Below are 17,565 nucleotides of genomic sequence, written 5' to 3'. Positions count from 1 at the left end.
ATGTTTTACTTGGAATAGGCTTTTTACCTTCGTTTATAAATTTATGAATATACGAAATTTTTGTTTATGTAGACCAGGAAGAACTGATCAGAACACCTATTGAATCTCGACATTGATCAGAAGCAACTACATATGAAAGCTATAGTCAAGGACAAAAACATGGCTGCAACTAGGATTGCAGATCTTGAAGCTATTAACCAATTAATCTTTATTAGGTTATGTTATGGGTAACCCATCAATTCCCGGCTGTGGAACGTTAACCGCTTCTAACAGCATTTTCCTGTGAATTTGCAGGTAAAGGAAGATCCAATCAGTTCAAGCCAGAACTGAACTGGTGTGATCTGTAATCTCAATCGACCCCAACAGGTTATGTTATAAGTCTAAAACCTATCCAATAATCAAGCCAACCAATTCAACATTCCACATTGGTTTCTAGATAAATAGTACAAAATGTCACACAAGGTTAGATAAATTATACATCCTTTGACAATCTCATTCAAAACCACCTGGGGGGCCTCCGCGGGATCCGCTGTTCTTCCTTAGAGATCCACCTGTGCTTCTGTCGGATCTGCTGCTCTTCCTCAGGAGTGAAGTCATTCTCGAGGTTAAGTTTCTCCCTTATCTCTTCTGGGGTTTTATTCTTAATCATATTATCTGCAACTGTTTGGAGTGTCAAAGCATACAGGCTTTTGATATCCATATAGTTGGCTGCCAGGATAAGTTGGAAGAGTGTCTCCTTATCAAGATTAACGAACTCTGCATCGAAGCTCTTGAGACTTTTGTCAGGATCCGGATCATTAAGATCAGGAAGTGCAATATGCCTCTTGCAGTATTCAATCACCTTCGCTAGTATCTTAGCAGTGACATTGGGCAAAGGAATTAGAGCTCCTGCACAATTGTCTTCGAACATCTTTCTAATGGTATCTGATTGAGTGGCAACAGCAATGTCGACCTCAAAGGATACTCCATCAGAACTTCTCAAAGTCACCCTCTGAGACATGGTCCTTAAACTGATGAACAAGGAGATTAAGTAAAACCAAGCAAAATCCTAGGTCAGCCAATAGGGAAAGAGACCAAAACAACCGAGTACAGAAGCCCTAGTCCAGAGTAAAATGCAAGAAAAGAAATATTTAAGGTAGCAGGAAAATCAAAATAAAACTGTACCATGGAGACAATTCATTATTAATGCTATGAATGCAACAAATATTTTAGTTTTGGAAACATGAAAAATATCTTTCTTCGGTATGTTCTAAGACGAAAAAACTAAGCTACGTGTCCAAGCTTTTGTTCAGTTGACGCTGCCTCTAAGTTTCAGAAGCACCTTTGAATCTTTTATCTCTGAGATTTCAACCATACAAAAATACCAGCAAGCTATCATAGATAAGGAAGATGCTAGCTAGGGTAAATTAATGGTTTCATGAAGCAGAATAATAGCCATTGTAACAGAATATGTTCAAGGTTTCTGTTGGTGCAGCAGGGTGATGGTGTAACCACTCACAGTGTATACACGAAGAGGTGTTAAAAAACAAACACCAAAAAAATCACTTCTCTAATAAAAAAAAGCTTACAAACAAAATGCTACACCACTTTTCTCTCTTTCTATTTCTCTCTCCTCACCTTTAATGGCTGCCCTTTATGCTCTCTCTCTCCACTCTTCCTTTTTTGTTGCTCACGTATGATAAAGGTGTTTCAACACCTTTATCCACTTACTCTCCTTCTCTCCTCCCACTAACTTTCTTTCTTCTCTCTAACTACACACACACCGTACAACACAACATGACTAGGCTTCCTTTATATAGACATAAAGACCGCCATTGCTGTTTCTTCAAACTTCTACAATATTTCTGTTCATACTGGACCGACTCTTGAAACCGCCTCGATTTCTTTCTACCAGCTTCATGAAGCGCTACCAACTTCTACAATCTTCTTCAACAGCCACCTCTATCTCTTTCACAATCTTCTTGAAATTTCGCAGTGTTCTACCATCTTCATGAAGCTTCGAACCGAACCGACTTTGAGTTTGCCGACCTACAAGTCGGTGTTTGAACTTCAACACTCCCCCTCAAACCCGACTTGTCATGCCGAGTTGTGCTTTTAATCTCTTGAATACTTCAGTCTTGAGTGGCTTGGTAAAAATGTCCGCAATCGATCTTTAGTTTGACGGGATGCCAACTTCACATTGTTGCTTTCACATCTGTCGATAAAGTGGTACTTCGTGTCAATGTGCTTAGTTCGTTGTGGGCCCGGATTCTTCGCGAGAGAGAGCGCCGACTTGTTGTCAATATATATGGTTGTAGGATCCTTTTGTGGATGATGCATCTCTTGCATAAGATTTCTCAACCATATTGCTTGGCACGACATAATGCCGCGCAATATATTCGCTTCACATGATGAAAGCGCCACGGTTGATTGCTTCTTTGACGACCATGAAACGCTGCAGATCCAATAAGAAATACGTACCCGAAGTACTTTTTCTTGTATCTAGGTCTCCCCCATAATCACTATCGGTGTAACCAACCAGCTTGGATTATCTAACCGAGTATAGAACAGACCTTGAGAAGTTGTACCTCTTATGTACCTTAGAATCCTCTTTCGCGCGATGAAGTGACTCGCTTTGGTTCTTCCATGTATCTGCTGACGACACCTACTATATACATGATGTCTGGTCTTGTGAAAGTTAAGTACCTTAAACTTCCAATCAGGCTCCTGTAAAAAGTAGGGTTGACCGGTTCTTCTTCTGAATCATGTCTCAGCTTCACATTTGCATCTGCTGGTGTTTCTATTGCCTTGCAACGATCCATCTTGAACTTCTTGAGTACTTGTTCTGCATACTTCTTCTGTGAAATGAAGATTCCTTCATCCGCTTGCATTACCTCTATTCCAAGAAAATATGACATCTTTCCAATATCCGCATCCGAAATTCTTGTGTCATGGCCTTCTTAAATTCTTCAAACATACCGGATTATTGCCTCGTGAAAATCATGTCATCCACATAGAGACAGATGAACATGATATCTCCATCTCCATTTATCTTTGTATATAAGGTGTGTTCATATGGACTCTTTATGAAGCCGTTCGCTGGAAATATGCATCAATCCTCATGTTCCAAGCCCTTGGTGCTTGCTTTAAGCCATACAATGCTTTCTTTAGCTTGTATACCTTATCTTCTTGGCCTTTCTTCACATATCCTTGGGGTTGCTCAATGTATACTTCTTCTTCCAGGTATCCATTGAGAAAAGCTGACTTTACATCCATCTGATAGATTCTCCACTTGTTCTGAGCTGCTAAAGCAATCAGAAGTCTGATGGTGTCAATCCTTGCAACTGGTGCAAATACTTCATCATAGTCAATACCTTGTTGTTGCTTGTAGCCTTTTGCAACAAGTCTTGCCTTGTATTTCTCAACTTTTCCTTCTTGATTCGCTTCGTCTTGTACACCCACTTTACTCCAATTGTCTTGTGTCCTTTTGGCAAATCAATGAGCTCCCACGTATCATTTTTCTTGATTGCTTCTATTTCTTCATCCATGGCTTTTTGCCATTTCTTTTCACGAGCAGACTTCTTCATATGTGATTGGATCACATTCGCTAAAAGGCAAAACAATGTAAAATCATCTACCATTTGTATTGGTTCAGTAGTGTTGTAGACATCACTAAGCCTTCGTGTTCTTGTAGGAGCTTCGTTGAGGAGCTGCTGCTGCCCTCGGAGTTATTGGAACTGGACTTGGTGGAGGAGTCTCGATCTGGATCTTCATTCCGTGTTGGTGCTTGTTCTTGAAGAGCTTCTTCGTCTTTCAAAAATGTTCCTTTGACATTCTTTTCTTCTTCTCGTCCACTTCCAATGATCTCGCTTCATCGAAATCAACATCTCTTGAGATTACAACTTTCTTGCTAATTGGGTTGTAGAGTCTGTAGGCTTTTGTTCTTGCATCATAGCCTATGAAAATATGCTTTTCTCCTCTATCATCTAGCTTTCTCCTTTTTTGCTCTGGCACATGTGCATATGCAATGCATCCAAAGATTTTTGAAATGACTAACACTGGGTTTGTACCCGGTCCATGCTTCGAAAGGTGTCTTGAACTTGACACTTTTAGTTGGGCATCTATTGAGTAGATAGACAAGCACATGCTACGCCTTCAGCCCAAAAGACTTTAGGTAGATTCTTACCTTTCAAGATGCTTCTCACCATGTCGAGAATTGTGCGATTCTTCCGTTCTGCGATTCCATTTTGTTGTGGAGTATAAGCAGCTGTGAGTTGGTGCAAGATACCATTTTCTTTGCAAAAGCTTTCAAATAATCTTGAAGTATACTCGCCTCCTCTATCCGGGTGAGGAGAGAGAAATAGAAAGAGAGAAAAGTGGTGTAGCATTTTGTTTGTAAGCTTTTTTTTTATTAGAGAAGTGATTTTTTTGGTGTTTGTTTTTTAACACCTCTTCTTGTATACACTGTGAGTGGTTACACCATCACCCTGCTGCACCAACACGTGGTATCGAGCCCTGTTCGATTCTAGTTGATGAAGAAACTTGATAAGAGATGGCAAAAGAAGATTCCAATGGAAGTCAATATGATAATTGGAGCATCAAATGAAGGAAGGATCTCAAGATCTATGGGAGATTGTTGATGAAGGAAGAAAGGAAGTGGATGGAAAAGTGCGTTAAGGATTCAAGAAAAAAGATAAGAAAGTTATATCAAGGAGTTGAGAATCGGGAGAAGATTTGAAGCATAAAAAGGGATGGGAAGGAAACACAAGGGGGATAAAGCAAAAAGGCAAGCAAGAGGAATTTGAAACTCTTAGAATGAGTACACGAGATGTGATTACTTTAGTGAGTTGAATTAGTAATCAAATGAAGAGAAATGAGAAATATTAGATGATGTGGATTATGGAAAAGACCAGATCCTTGTCCAAAATGAACATATTGTGGTGGCTATTGAGGAATCTAAGGATCTATCACAATCTCATTGATGAGCTTATGGGTTCTCCAAGAAGCAAAGGATAAATAGAAAAAAAGGGAAAGGGATAAGCTCTGAGTAAATTATCAGAAAGATGAAGGTTCAAGTAGGAGTAAGGAGAGGAGAGGAAAGGGAGAGGGTGGAGAGAAAATGGAGGAGAACTATAGCAATTATGGTGGACGTGGAGGATGGAGAGAACAAAATAATTATGATCGAGGACGATCCAATATAAGAGGTCAAGGTTGGAGATCAAGAGGCGTGGTTCTTATTCTCAAAGAAATGAAAGATCAAAAAGAAAGAAGAGGATGGACAGCAGAGTGAGGAAAAGGAACAAATATTGAAGAAAAGACACGCTAAAGAAGTGGGAATGATCAATCAGGGGGACTATAGAGGAGATGGAAAAGAACAGGAGCAACGGTCCTTGACAGCAAGAACAAGGGGCAAGGAGTATTTAAGAATGAACGAGACAGTCAAGGAGAAGTCATGTTTGGTGACCATCCAAGATTATAAAGGAAAAGAAATAATGATAGAAGAATGGAGACCACAAGTTACACGGATGTCATTATGTTCCAGGACACAAAGAACATAATAAGTCTTGGACAACCCTAGAAAAGGGTATGATATCATCTGAATTACACTCACTATTATGAACAAGGTTGGAGATTTGATTGCAAGAGTAAAGATGTCTAAGAAAGACTATTTACTTTGGACATCAAAGAAGAAAAGGTAAAGTGCTAAAACATCAAGAATGACTCATGGTTATGGCATTTGCGGTTGGGCATCTTGGCTAGGCTTAAAATTACTATGGAAATCAAAGATGGTGAATGGTTTACCAAATATTAATCATAGATCAAATTGTGAAGGGTGCATTGAGGAAAGTACAGAAAAAGCTTTGAAGTTGGAAAGTCAAGAAGAGCAACAAAGAGGACAGGGATATAGTTGGACCACTGAGGTTGCATCACTTGGAGGTCACAGGTACTTTATTACTTATTGATGATTTTAGGAGATTTGGGTATATTTCATTAAAGAAAAATCAGATGCTTTAGACAAATTTAAAGAGTTTAAAGCAGGTTGAAAAACAAAGTGGCTATCATATCAAGACTCTAGATCGGATAGAGGAGGCGAGTATACTTCAAGATTATTTGAAAGCTTTTGCAAAGAAAATGGTATCTTGCACCAACTCACAGTGCTTATACTCCACAACAAAATGGAATGGAACGGAAGAATGAAATCTCGACATGGTGAGAAGCATCTTGAAAGGTAAGAATCTACCTAAAGTCTTTTGGGGAAGTGAGCATGTGGGCTATCTACTCAATAGATGCCCAACTAAAAGTGTCAAGTTCAAGACACCTGAAGCATGGACGGGTACAAACCCAGGTTAGTCATTTCAAAATCTTTGGATGCATTGCATATGCACATGTGCGAGCAAAAAAGGAGAAAGCTAGATGATAGAGGAGAAAAGATATTTTCAAGGCTATGATGCAAGAACAAAAGCCAAGACTCTACAACCCAATTAGCAAGAAAGTTGTAATCTCAAGAGATGTTGATTTGATGAAGAGATCATTGGAAGTGGAAAGAAGAAAAGAATGTCAAAGGAACATTTTGAAAGAGAAGAAGCTCTTCAAGAACAAGCAAACAGAATGAAGATCAGACGGACTCCCCAAAGTAGAAAAAGGAGGGCCTCACAGAAGCTCCACAAGAACACGAAGGCTTAGTGATGTCTACAACACTCGAACCAATACAAATGGTAGATGATTTTACATTGTTTTGCCTTTTAGCAGAATGTGATCCAATCACATATGAAGAAGGTCGGAAAAGAAATGGCAAAAAGCATGGATGAAGAAATAGAAGCAATCAAGAAAAATGATACGTGGGAGCTCATTGATTTGCCAAAAGGAAAAGACAATTGGAGTAAAGTGGGTGTACAAGAGAAGAGAATCAAGAAGGAAAAGTTGAGAAATACAAGGAAGACTTGTTGCAAAAGGTACAAGAACAACAAGGTATTGACTATGATGAAGTATTGCACCAGTGCAAGGATTGAAATCGGACTGATTGCTTTAGCAGCTCGAACAAGTGGAGAATCTATCGGATGGATGTAAAGTAGCTTTTCTCAATGGATACGGAAGAAGAAGTATACATGAGAACCAAGGATATGTGAAGAAAGGCCAAGAAGATAAGGTATACAAGCTAAAGAAAGCATTGTATGGCTTAAAGCAAGCACCAAGGGCTTGGAACATGAGGATTGATGCATATTTCAGAGAACGGTCATAAAGAGTCCATATGAACACACCTTATATACAAAGATAAATGGAGATGGAGATATCATGTTCATCTGTCTCTATGTGGATGACATGATTTTCACAGGCAATAATCCGTATGTTTGAAGAATTTAAGAAGGCCATGACACAAGAATTTGGATGACGAGATATTGGAAAGATGTCATATTTTCTTGGAATAGAGGTAATGCAAGCAGATGAAGGAATCTTCATTTCACGGAAGAAGTATGAGAACAAGTACTCAAGAAGTTCAAGATGGATCGTTGCAAGGCAATAGAAACACCAAGAGATGCAAATGTGAAGGAGACATGATTCGAAGAAGAACCGGCAACCCTACTTTACGAAGCTGATTGGAAGTTTAAGGTACTTAACTTCACAAGACCAGACATCATGTATATAGTAGGTGTCGCAAAGAGATACATGGAAGAACCAAAGAGAGTCACTTCATCGCAGCAAAGAGGATTCTAAGGTACATAAGAGGTACAACTTCTCAAGGTCGCTCTATACTCGCTAGATAATCCAAGACGGTTGGTTACACGATAGTGATTATGGGGGAGACCTAGATACAAGAAAAAGTACTTCAGGGTACGTATTTTTATTGGATCTGCAGCAGTTTCATGGTCGTCAAAGAAGCAATCAACGTGGCGCTTTCATCATGTGAAGCGAGAATATATTGCAGACAGATTATGTACGTGCCAAGCAATATGGTTGAGAAATCTTATGCAAGAGATGCATCATCCACAAAAGGATCCTACAACCATATATATTGACAACAAGTCAGCGCTCTCTCTCGCGAAGAATCCAAAGGCCCACAACAAAACTAAGCACATTGACACGAAGTACCACTTTATACGACAGATGTGAAAGACAACAATGTGAAGTTGGCATACTGTCAAACCGAAGATCGGATTGAGACATTTTTACCAAGCCACTCAAGACTGAAGTATTCAAGAGATTAAAAGCACAACTCGCATGACAAGTGGGTTTGAGGGGGAGTGTTGAAGTTCAAACACCGACTTGTAGGTCGGCAAACTCAAAGTCGGTTCGGTTCGAAGCTTCATGAAGATGGTAGAACACTGCAGAAATTTCAAGAAGATTGTAGAAAGAGATAGAGGTGGCTGTTGAAGAAGATTGTAGAAGTTGGTAGCGACTTCACGAAGCCGGTAGAAAGAAATCGAGGCGGTTTCAAGAGTCGGTCCAAGTATGAACAGAAATATTGTAGAAGTTTGAAGAAACAGCAATGGCGGTCTTTATGTCTATATAAAGGAAGCCTAGTCATGTTGTGTTGTACGGTGTGTGTGTAGTTAGAGAGAAGAAAGAAAGTTAGTGGGAGGAGAGAAGGAGAGTAAGTGGATAAAGGTGTTGAAACACCTTTATCATACGTGAGCAACAAAAAAGGAAGAGTGGAGAGAGAGAGCATAAAGGGCACGCCACTTCTTTAGCAAGGTGAGTCTTTTCTTCAATATTTGGTTCAAGCTTTTCCTGGCACTCATAGCTGAGATGACCATACCTCTTGCAGTTATAGCATTGATATTGGGATCTTTCATTTCTTTGAGAATAAGAACCACGTCCTCTTGATCTCCAACCTTGACCTCTTATATTGGATCGTCCTCGATCATAATTATTTTGTTCTCTCCATCCTCCACGTCCACCATAATTGCTATAGTTGCTGCCTCTGAATGTTTCTCGTCCACGACTGCTTCGTCCACGATTTCCTCGTCCTCGTCCTTGACTTCTGCTACTTGAACCTTCATCTTTCATGGATAATTTACTCTGTAGAGCTTGATCCAGACTTTCACCAGGACTTTTATTTCTATTTATCCTTTGCTCGTGAGCTTGGAGAGAACCCATAAGCTCATCAATAGAGATTGTGGATAGATCCTTAGATTCCTCAATAGCCACCACAATATGTTCAAATTTTGGAACAAGGGATCTAAGGATCTTTTCCATAATCCGGACATCATCTAATATTTCTCCATTTCTCTTCATTTGATTACTAATAGTCAAGTAATCAGCAATAGACTCAGATGTACTCATTCTAAGAGTTTCAAATTCAGCTCTTAGAGCTTGAAGGCGACCTTTTTGCTTTATCCACGCCTTGGTAGGATTTCTGCAGAATATCCCATGCCCGCTTTGTCGATATGGCATTCGAAATCTTCTCGAACACCGATTCGTCAACTCCTTGATAGATGAGGAAGAGAGCTTTCTTATCTTTTTTCTTGAATCCTTCAACGCACTTTCGGGCATCGGACAAGGCCACTCGAGCTGGTTCCGATAGCCTTCATCAACAATCTCCCATAGATCTTGAGATCCGAGTAGTACCTTCATTTGAATGCTCCAATTATCATAATTGGACTCGCAATTTAGGAATCGAGGCTGGATCATATTTGCCATCTCGTATCAAGTTGATGCTTCGATCAACTAGAATCGAACAGGGCTCGATACCACGTGTTGGTGCAGCAGGGTGATGGTGTAACCACTCACAGTGTATACACGAAGAGGTGTTAAAAAACAAACACCAAAAAAATCACTCTCTAATAAAAAAACTTACAAACAAAATGCTACACCACTTTCTCTCTTTCTATTCTCTCTCCTCACCTTTAATGGCTGCCCTTTATGCTCTCTCTCTCCACTCTTCCTTTTTGTTGCTCACGTATGATAAAGGTGTTTCAACACCTTTATCCACTTACTCTCCTTCTCTCCTCCCACTAACTTTCTTTCTTCTCTCTAACTACACACACACCGTACAACACAACATGACTAGGCTTCCTTTATATAGACATAAAGACCGCCATTGCTGTTTCTTCAAACTTCTACAATATTTCTGTTCATACTGGACCGACTCTTGAAACCGCCTCTGATTTCTTTCTACCAGCTTCATGAAGCTGCTACCAACTTCTACAATCTTCTTCAACAGCCACCTCTATCTCTTTCTACAATCTTCTTGAAATTTCTGCAGTGTTCTACCATCTTCATGAAGCTTCTGAACTGAACCGACTTTGAGTTTGCCGACCTACAAGTCGGTGTTTGAACTTCAACGGTTTCAAGAGATCAACAGACCTTGAATTTGTTGGCAAGTCCAGTTTTTCTCGCTTGGAACCAGATGGTGATGCTTCAACCGGTAGACTATGCTCTTCCTGGTTCATCATACCTCTGAGACATTCAAACAGACATCCATCACTACTAACTAAATGAATGGAAGACCAGCTGCTTAGCTCAATCAATTTTCAGTGACAAATCAGAATAATTAAGTAACAACCAAAATGTTCCTAAAACTGGTTTATCCGTTGGACCTGTTGATCAGGCCATCAATTTTTTTTTCAGGTTCATGAAGGCTTGACCGTCTATGTCAAGTTCACCATATCAAACTGGTGAAGTTCACCATTGATATCTATGATAGTAATTAGGTTCATATATAACTGCATGGGATATCCAAGGATAAAACTGCTTTTTTTGGTGGGTCAAGCGAAACAGTTAGAAAATGAGTAGACTAACAATAGAAACTAATGGATTAGAACTCATGTCAGGATTGATAGTAAGAGTACTAATTCAGGTTTTTGATACTGAACTGAAGCTGAAAGCCAGAAGAGTTCAGACAACCATTCATTCAGAGAAGAGGAACTGCATGAGGAAGGGAGAGAGGGTGTTGAGTGCATGAGGGGAATCCGGATCATCACCCCCGACGAAGAGCACAGAGTGCTCCCCGACGGTTTTTCCACCACAAAAATGGTGGGGCCCATCACTGAAAATATTAATATAAATAAAAAACCTCCCATCACCACCTCTGGCCCCCCCTGTTTTTTGTGGTGGTAAGCCGTCGGGGAGCACAAAACGGGGTTGCAGATCCGGACTCGCATGAGGGCTTATGTTTTTAGGGATAGAGATGCATTGTGGAGATGAGATGTGCAGGACAAGATGGAAAAAGGAAGATTGGCTGAAAATTAAATTAAGCCATTTTAGGGAACCCTATCTAGAGCTAACAAGATATCGCCGTCACAGAATGAATAATTTTGGGAATGATATAAATGGCTTCTATTATATATCGCTACTAAAATATATAGAGACACAACCAATAACGAAAAAGTGAACATTATACATACTGTATAGACGCGATAAATGAAAACCACAACTATACCTACATGTAAAAGCGATAACTAAAAACCGCTAGTATACACACATAAGGAGACGATAATAAAAAACTACAACTTTATATACAAATCTGGGTGCTTTAAGAGCTTTATTATATCCTTAGAAAGCATCAATCACATCATAGATTTTGATGCAGGATCCTACATTCAAAAACTACAATGTGATTGATGGAAATTTCTCCATGCATTTTAAGGTTAATATAAAGCTCTAAATATTTGAGACATCAGGATTTGAACTTATACCTTTCTTTTGGTATTGCAATTGATCTCATTGCCTTGGCTGCCTTCTTCAAATACGGCTTTTCCTTTGTTTTTTGATAACTCCTTTTGAGCTGGTTCCATCTGCAATCCAAAAAAATTATACTTACAACAGCTTAATTACAAATACACACAGAAAGGGAAAAAGATAGAGATCAAGAATTAACATACACTTCTATAGATCACCTTACGGATGCACAAAGAGAGGGAAAGAGATAGAGAGAACGCACACTCCTTTAAAATTTACCTTCTTAGACTTCACCTTACAGAAGAAAAAATGATGAGAGTGAAAATTTACATAAGAAAGGGCAGCTTATAAAGAAGAGAAAACTGATATTTTTAGGTTGAGAAAGACTGATATGAAGCAATGAATGTGAGTTCTTTAATATTTCATATTTATTACTTACTAGGAATTAAAAAAGAAATATATTATCTCACATCAATTATGTACATTAATTGTATGGCGGAAAGATTTATTTATTATTATGATTTTTGGGGGTAAAGTAATAGAAGAAAATTTTCTGCGTTCACACGTATTGCAGTTTCAGATGAATGAAAAAATTCTTTTTGGAATCTTTTGAGAAAGAAAATGACTTTTATGGCATATCATCCTCTCACATGGACGGCGAAAGCCAAGAAATATATTATATCATTTTTAAGCTGACATTTTACAAAACTTTTATCTCAATTTTTTTTTTTTTCTCCACCGTTGAGAAATTTTGATATATGCGATAAAGCTATTCTTAATGACATTTATTGAAGAATCATAAAGAAAAGGTATGTATTAATTTAAAATTTATAGATTTTTCCCTTCCATGCATTTACTAACCAAGGACCCTGAATGCGTTCCCACCGAAGAACTCTTAACAGTACAAAATAAGCTGGGTTTTCTTGGATTTGTATCAATTTGAATCTTCTACAGTTATTACGTTTTTACCTTTAGGGATAAGGCTCCAACGTTCTTCTGCCCTGGGTTGAAATATTACCTTTATTTGAATAAATTTGAATTGGCTGGGCTAAAATGTAGAAAATGACCCCAAAGTAAATTGGATATAAAGTAAACATGAAAAAGGAGAAATGAAATACATGGCAAATTTTTTTTCCCCTCATGAATTCATCAATAAATTTATGACCTTGATTTAAGGCCTAAGATTCTTATTCTTGACCTTGAACTATGATGCGTTAAGTCCATCTCGATTCCGCCCTAAGTGTTCATTATTGGGTTGGAACAAGATGGGTTAGTCAAATTAGGAGTGAATGAGAACGAACAGCTGAGATAAACATTAATGTAAACCCGCCCCTTAGCCTTAATTCAAAGCCAAAATCCTAAGTCCATGTCCTGTTCGAATTCAAGGCCACCAAGGGTAAACTTGCAACCCTAGTAAATCGTCATGCATCTCATTATGCCCTCAGCAGAAGGGGCATCAAACCAACATAATCTTCAGATGCCATGGTTTGGCAGAAATATGGTTCATACACTGCCATCGGTCAGAGGGTTATCACCCAAAGGCTGCAATGACAATTTCTTTGGGGGGTGAGACTCTGAGTAAAAGACAGAAGGAAAAGAAGATACAGAAAATATTCATGGGTCTTAATTAAGAAATAAGTCATTTGATAACCTTATACAAATAAATATAATACAGAAGCTACTATCACCAAATAAATAACTACATATGGAGATCTGTAATTGCATATATTCTGGCAATTGACCTTTTAGAACTTTTCTATTTTTATTTTCATCTATAATACAACAGATCTCATCTCATGCTCATGACAGGCCAAGGAGTAACCCCAGCTGCTGGAAGTGGAGATCGTATCATTGGAACTCGACGAACGACTGAGAATGCCTCATTGAGTCGAGCAGCACGGACCATGAACTGAGACACTTTCTGCAGATTTAAGAACCATCAGAAAAGGAGCACAAAAGTATGAACAGTTAGAGTTAGTTTACACCGTCTCTTGCATGGATTCTTTAAACAGGAGCACAGAAGCAAAAAGCATAAACCGACTTGGAAGCAGAAGCAGAGAACAGAAATGGAAAGGCTACTTGAAACAAAATATAAAGTATCTATTAACCACATGAACATCACATCTCCCTTCTGATTTACCTGGTTCAAAATTATACAGCAACAAGACAAATAAGTGATGCTTGGATGCAAATGGTGGGGCTCCATCAGCCCCAAATGAAGGGAAAATGTCATTTTGTTTTTGTTATAAGACGAGCGAGTAGAACTCATCTCTCCTCCATCCCTACCCCTAATTCCCTGCTTCAAGACTCTGTTGCCCTGCCTGTAAATCCATCACCACTGCAAGTTCACACCTCTGTGCAGTTCACACCTCTGTGCCCAATCTGCACTTCCCTGTAAGACATCAGCCCATCTGAGACACAGACCCTTCTATCCCGTTCCCAGACCCAATTTTTTGTTGACACTTACTTTTTCACATCATCATCAACAAAGAGGAGGACAAGGGAGTTACTGTTATAAGTCGTCGGGCATTAGATATATCAGAGATTTCCTGAAATGCCCAAGATGAATAATTCATAACTCAATCAGATCAGTAGTACTAAAAACATCTGTTCCCATAGCTTCCATTCAAGAAACTTTTATTACAGCCATGCAGGGGCAGTCACAGGGGCAATGATGATGCAAGGTCCCAGGGTTGATAGGACCAAGGCAACACTCCCTTGACAATGAATTCTCTGATTTTTTTCCTTTCAGAAAAAACAAGACACATTGGGGTTAGTGACCATGGGGTTGAAGGGCGGACTCACCAGAGAGTTTTATGAAGTTTGAACAGAACTTCAAAGAACTCTAACCATCCCAGCATACCCACCACAAGGCTGAATGAGGTTCCCAATATGTGAGAGGTCATAATTATCCCACGTGTATATGGAAGAGAGGGTACTAGAAACAACACAATCACAGGATAAAATAGGGATGGCTGCTACAAGAAGAGATGGCAAATGACTCACGATGGAGACTAAAAGACCGACAGCCTCTGAACTTTCAAGAAGGGCTGGTGCACTTCCGATTGCAGAGACAAACCCAGCCCTCCACACCACACCTTCCCTTGTTCTATATAAACCCCACCTACCTCCTTGTCAAAAGGCAAATCCGGTGCCAAAGGCTTCCATTGTTTTCTTACGCAGTCTTACCCTGCCCCTTGTCAGGTATATATAAACCCCAACTTCCAACCCAGTGCAGCCCAAACCTTGTGCAGCCCAAACCTTGTGTGACACCATTTCCTGTTTTTTTTATTTTCTTTCCTTCAGTGTCGGGGAGGGGAATGTTATTCCTCATTCTGTACTCTATTATGTCTAGTTACCAACTAAGATTTATGTTTAGATAAAAAACAACAACAAACAAGCCTTACCCCAACTAAATGGGGTCGGTTACATGGGTCGTTGCCTTCCAATCAGTTCCATTTGAAGCTATAATAGATATAAGACCCAAGTTATACATATCCAGTTTTCTGTTTAGGTTGAAAGTGGTTTTTGGCGAACAATTTTTTCATATACGGGCTCACATACAATGCTACAGAAACATCAAATGCGTACAGGTCAAAACTCACAGGTGCACTGTAGATCAATCATTAAGAGTGAATCAATTTGAACACAAGAATAAATAATTCATGAAGGCAAACGGAACAAAAAGCGTCCCGAACCAGCACTACTGGCTTTGTTAAGAATCAATAGCATAGGCAGTAAACCAATTAAAAAAAATATATCAAATTTCAAACAATAATAAGTAAACCAAACCAAATTTACCAGATCTCATTTCATGCAATAAATTAAAAGCAGATAACTTTGGGAGGAACTGACCTTATCATCCACTGTGACCTTTAGAGGAAGGGCACGAGTCTTTCTCTTCATCCTGTACAATCTCCTACCCAGAATAGCAATACCCACCATAGTAGCAGCAATAGATAAAGACCAAACAGGGCTAACCCTGAAAACACAGAATCTGAGAAGTTCATAAGGAAGTTTCCACCAAACAATCTCCCTCTTCCCTTCTTCTACTCCTTTTACCTCAACGAGTCCCATCCCTTCGGTAATTTCACCGCTCTCTGCTGCAACCTCCGTCATAACACTTGATTCCGAACCATTTGACCCCTCTGCTTTAAATTCTTGCTCGTAATCATTAGATGTCAACCCAGATTCGTTCTCAATTTGAACCTCGACACTTTTCGATTCAATTCCTATACCTTCTCCAGATTCTTCGAAAGCCACTTCATTTGTTGCATCACCTACACACTCCAAATCGCTTTTCTGGGAAACAGATCGCTCGCTGCTTGAATCAGACCAAAATTCTCCCAAATTCTTAGACCCAAAGACGATTCCTTCCATACCCACTTCTCTATTGGGATCATCTCCATACCTGGGTTCCGAACTAGGATCGACCCAACTGGGATTATCAGATTCGACAGAATTCCCTTCTGAAAGGTCATGTTCAGAGACCTTTCTTTCAAATCTCTTATCCGAATCAAGTGAGAAATAATCAGGCCGAATAACGCCTTCAGAGTCACCTTCCATTTCCAAAAAATCTCTCGGAGTCTTAGTGGAAACAGGGGATTGGGCAAGACCCAGTAACTCCCAGTCTTCCCCTGCTTCGTCCATGGCGATTTGTTTGATCAAACAGAGAGAAAACCCTCACTCCCGAAACAGGGAAAGATAAGAGGGTTCAAAACAAAACAAAACAAAACAAAAGTACCCACAGAGAAATGATTCGTTGGAAACTTTCTGACCTACTTTTCTTCCATTGAAGGAAAACCGAGATCCTATTCTTTTATTCTTTAGAAGGGGAGAGAGAACCAAAGAGGAAGGTAATTGTTAACGTGTCAAGTAACCACTTATCATGATATCAGCGAGAAACAGAAAAAAGTCATCTCCTCTCGATATCTTTGAGGATCCCATTTGGAAAGGTATCTATTATCTATTGAAACTTGACAGATTCTTTTCTAACTAGGGTTTTAAACCAGGGACCTGGGAATTAATCGAGTTTAAATGGATCGATTAACCCTGGAATCAATCTGGAAAGAGCAGAAACCGGAGAAATCTCGGGGTTTCTACCTGATTCAGAACCTAAATTGAAGATTCGGATCGATCTTCACCGACTTTTGAAACTCCATTTCCAACCATATGTTCAATGGACTGGTGAGCCGTGAGCCCAGCCCATAGCCCATAACTCATTGCCCATAGTATAGAACCTCTTATATACATCTAGTTCTATTGGCAAGTGTAGTATCTAATGGTATCATTTGGAATATTCACATTTCTCAATATTTTCATCTATAAAATTGGTTGATTTGATGATGTTGATGCTCAGATTTTTTTTTGGGTGGGGTTCAGTTGTCTAGCATCTACACTAGCACGGAGTACTCAAAAATTGTGGCCCAATTCCTTTAAAGATCGCTATCCTGTTTTTTCATTGCCGTACATCTAAGATGAAATTTACCTCTAAAAATTGACAAAATAATCCCTCTACATGTAAAGAAATACAAAAACACTGCCCTAAAGAATTGAAGAACATTAGGAATTATATGGTAATTCTTTTTTTTTTTTTTTGGATAATTGTATGATGATTTTATGTAATTATGTATTTAGCCACAAGAACCAAATGCCCGGTAACATTTTTCATGTGTTGATCAATAAGCTGAAGGTTCTGCCAAAAAAATTTAATAGACTAGAGGACCACTTGGCTAAGGACCCCCACTCAGCTTGTGAATATGATTTGAAAGCATAACCATAACAGCCTATAAAAAATCTACAATCTTTTAGGGAAAGAAAAAAGAAATTAAAACAAAATAAAAAACAAAGAGTCTACAATCAAAATTGATGCCAAATCGATTTAAATCGATTTAAATCGTATACTTCATAACTTAGATAAAAATAATAAAATATAGATGAGATAAAAAAAGAATAAGTCAAATTATT

At 39.0% G+C, this 17,565-nt stretch overlaps 1 protein-coding gene across 1 annotated transcript; it reads right to left on the bottom strand.

The window, feature by feature from the left end:
- Positions 1-13,194: 13,194 nt before the first annotated feature.
- Positions 13,195-16,595, bottom strand: LOC149009667 (uncharacterized). Its single transcript, XM_089164014.1, has 2 exons — positions 15,454-16,595; positions 13,195-13,519 (listed from the first exon to the last, which is right to left on the bottom strand). Exons 1-2 carry the CDS (start codon positions 16,246-16,248, stop codon positions 13,388-13,390), a joined length of 927 nt encoding a protein of 308 aa, XP_089020140.1. The 5' UTR covers positions 16,249-16,595; the 3' UTR covers positions 13,195-13,387.
- Positions 16,596-17,565: the final 970 nt, after the last annotated feature.

This window comes from Hakea prostrata, chromosome 7, assembly GCF_041222555.1.
Source record: "Hakea prostrata isolate BN-2017 chromosome 7, UWA_Hpros_2, whole genome shotgun sequence".
Classification (NCBI taxonomy): domain Eukaryota; kingdom Viridiplantae; phylum Streptophyta; class Magnoliopsida; order Proteales; family Proteaceae; genus Hakea; species Hakea prostrata.
Note: the sequence above shows the minus strand (reverse complement) of the source record. Positions and strands in the feature narration are given on the sequence as shown.